At 47.3% G+C, this 3792-nt stretch overlaps 1 protein-coding gene across 1 annotated transcript; it reads right to left on the reverse strand.

The window, feature by feature from the left end:
* Positions 1–2859: 2859 nt before the first annotated feature.
* Positions 2860–3792, reverse strand: LOC115638206 (olfactory receptor 12-like). Its single transcript, XM_030539780.1, has one exon. It carries the CDS (start codon positions 3790–3792, stop codon positions 2860–2862), a length of 933 nt encoding a protein of 310 aa, XP_030395640.1.

Here is a 3792-nt window from a genome sequence, read left to right on the forward strand (position 1 = left end):
AAAATCTAGCCCTTATTCATTTGAGTAGTCTTCTTGAGTCAGATTTATTCAGACACCTAGTGAGATTCTCAAAAGCATCTCGGCACCTATCACCCATTGTAACCATTGGTTGTTAGATGCCTATGGAATAGATGCACAAAGGGACTTTGACATCCAATTGCCAATTTAGGGGCCTAATCCCAGTCACTGGGATTCACAAAATCCCTGCTCAGCTGCTACCAGACTCCATGGCTGCCTAAATTAACTTGGCACCTAAGTTTTTTGCAGAAAAAGCTCCTTGGGCATCTATATTTCCACTTTTAGCCTTTTTTTTCCCCTGTGGGAGCTCCACTGATGCTTTGCCCAAGGCCTCGCCCCTGCTCCATCTCTTCCCCAAAGACCTTGCCTTCACTGTGCCTCTTCAGGCCCCTACTCTTCCATCTCCCCCGAGACTTCCTCCCCCCGCCCTGTGAGCACACCGCTCATGACTCTCTGCCTTCCCCGAGCACATCCCACCAGCCCCTCACTGCTCCACTGGCCATCCCAGGGCCTGCTGAACAGCTGATCGGAACCTGTGCCCTGGGGCCCAGAAGCATTGTGGCCAGCTGGTGCTGAGCACCCCCCTTTTTTTCTATGGGTGCTTGATCCCCAGAGTACCCAGGAAGTTGGCACCTAAGTGGCAAGTGCACTATTCCTTCCCTCTAGATGTCTGGACACTGAAGCCCAGAGTGATGCACAAAACAAGGGAATACAGACCTAACTCACCTGAAGGTCCCCACATGGTAAATGTGCTCAGTGGGGGAGAAGTAATTTGAACAGGGATCTGCCACCTCTCAGGTGATTGCCCTCGCCCTTGGGTTATGGGATATTCAGATATGGGGCTCTCTCAGTCCCGGAGTTAGGCAGCAAACTCCCTGAGCATCAGCATCTCCTATTGGCTGGTTTAGCAGGGAGTCACCTAGCATGCGGACTTTTGTCAGTCCCATTCTGAGGCACCTAGCTCTCCCTGTTTATTGCACAGGATGTCTGGGCACATAACTCAGGTTTGTGAATCCCAATGATTTTCTTGGCACCTAAAACTGAGCTGCGATGGCACTGAGCTGTGCAAAGCCTAAATTCCTTTCTGAATATGGCCCACGGTGCCACTGAAAATCCCTCTACATGCTGTACACCTATAAATATCTGGCCTATTGCTTCAGCGGGATTGTGAAAGTCAGCAACTGCTAAACAATGACACAGAGATATTGTTCAGGGGTATGATGTTAAGGGGATAACAATTGGTCTCTTAATTTATGGAGGGGAATTACATTCATATCACTTTACATTTTTTAATCAGTTTGCTGACTGGGCACAATCGTGGTGCCACTGAAGTCAACGGGAGTCCTACTACTGATTCCAATGGGAAGAAGATGAGAACTTATTGCCAAACAAATGTTGACACTAGCTATTGTCCTCACATGTGCCAACTCCATGCCCTACTCTCTGAGCCAAGAGATAGCGGGACAGATTCTGATCTCATGGCCTGATCCAAAGGCAATTGAAATAAAGGGAGTTCTTCCATTGACCTCAAAGGATATGGTATCAGGCCCTCATTAATACACAAAGGGCCCAGCTGGTGAAAATCAGCAGAGGTCAACTGAAGTCAATGACTCAATGGAGGTATGATGATCTCCACTAGCTTCATATCTGGCCCACTGATGGTAAAGGGGTTGCAATGATTTACACCAGCTAGGTATCTGGACCCATTGACTGCAGTGGCACTATGGCTGCTTCATACCAACTGGGGTTTCAGTGAGTTGAGCTTTGCCAATTGACACCAGCTGGGGATCTAGGCTTTTGACTGAAGTTAATGGAATGACTATCAGCTTTGCATGGAATTGAACTGGGCCTCTTAATGAGAGGCATTTTGTGGATTTTTTCACTTAAGTCACATAATCTATTCTGTCACATTTGATTTGATTTGGTTCTGTTTAGGTGCTTACCAAAATCACCCCAGATGCCTATCTGCCTCTTTAGGTGTCTAAATGCCTTTGAAAATATGGCCCTAAGTGACTTAGAAGCCCAAGTCCCATAGTTTATTTCTGTGAGACTTTTACATCAGCGTCCATTGAAAGGAGTATGTACAGTCTGACAATGTTCAGAGGAAAGGGTAAGCAACCATGCAAAGTAGAATCAAGAGGCTGGTTTTCTTCACACAGAGGTGGCTGTCAGCTGTCCCTGCCAATGCATCTCCAGTTTAAAGTTATTGTACTAGCAATAAGTACAGATTCCACTTACATTCAGCGTCCCGTTTTATCAGATGCTGCGCTACATATGGTCAGAAAAAGTCTGTGCTCCTGCAAAAGTCACCATGTAAACTGATTGAGCTGGAGAAAGGAAGCATCAAAATTCACATTATACAGATGGGCACCTGAGAAACAGTGGGATTAAGGTTGAGATTCTCAAAGCTCTCTAAGACTTTAGACACTAAAGTCCTATTAAAGTTAATGAGAATTGAGCACTCAAATCTTTTAGCATCTCAGCGTAAGTAGCCTGCCCAAGTTCACATGGGGAGCTAGAAATAGATCCCAGATTTCCCAAGTCACAGTCCAACATCTTCATCACAAAACCATCTACCCCCATTTTTCCTCTTCCAAGGCACTTAGACTTAGCCTCTGATTCATCACCCTTACATTTTGTCTGAGATTTTAAAATGAGCCAGAGGGAGTTAGATGCTAATTCACGTAGGCCGCTGAAAGTCCCTACCTTTCCCTATAATATTCACCAGCTCAGACCATTGTTCTATGGAAGTGTCTTGTAGGAATTCCACTGTCTCTGGCACCTATTGTTGTCCATCCCAGTTACCTGCCCACTGTTGAATTGCCTTGCTACTCAGGGAGCTCAGTGTAAAAAGCCTTTCTTTTTTAGTTGTCTTCTCAGGGCCACGTTCACTTCCTTGTTCCTCAGGCTGTAGATCAAAGGGTTCAGCATGGGGATGACAATGGTGTAGAACACAGAGACAACTTTACTTTGATCTGGGGAGATTATGGCCCCAGGCTGAGCATACATAAAGAAGACTGTCCCAAAGAACAAGCTCACAACCACCAGGTGGGAAGTGCAGGTGGAGAAGGCTCTGCATCTTCCCTCAGCAGAGGGTATCCGCGTGACAGTGGTGATAATGTAACCGTAGGAGATAAGGACGACCAGGCCAGTGCTCACTATGATGAACCCACACACTGCCAGCATCACCATTTCATTGGCAAAGGTGTCAGAGCAGGAGGCTTGCATCACTGCAGGGACATCACAGAAGAAGTGGTCAATTTTCCCTGGCCTGCAGAAGGACAAGGTGAATGTAAAGCCTGTTTGGATGCTGCAGTTGAGGCAGCCTGAGAGATAGGAGCCTGCCACTAGGAAAGCACAAGTTCTCTTGGACATTGTGATTGGATAGCGCAGTGGGTTGCAAATGGCGACGAAGCGGTCGTAAGCCATCACGGCTAAGAAGAATGCCTTGGTGGTCCCAAAGAGAGAGAAGAAGAACATTTGAGCAGCACAGCCATTGTAGGAGATGGCTCTGCGCCCCATTAAGAAGCATAGCAGGGCGTTGGGGGCAGTGATGGAGGAGTAGCAGAGGTCCAGGAAGGACAGGTTCTTCAGGAAGAAGTACACGGGGGTGTGGAGCCTGGAGTCAGAACTGATGATGGTGATCATGCCAACATTCCCCACCAGGGTGACAGTGTACAGAACCAAGAAGAAGACAGAGAGGAAGACTTGCAGTTCGGGATGGCCTCCGAATCCCACCAGGATGAACTCAGACACCGTTGTGTGGTTTTCCAT

Source organism: Gopherus evgoodei, chromosome 21, assembly GCF_007399415.2.
Source record: "Gopherus evgoodei ecotype Sinaloan lineage chromosome 21, rGopEvg1_v1.p, whole genome shotgun sequence".
Taxonomy (NCBI): Eukaryota; Metazoa; Chordata; order Testudines; family Testudinidae; genus Gopherus; species Gopherus evgoodei.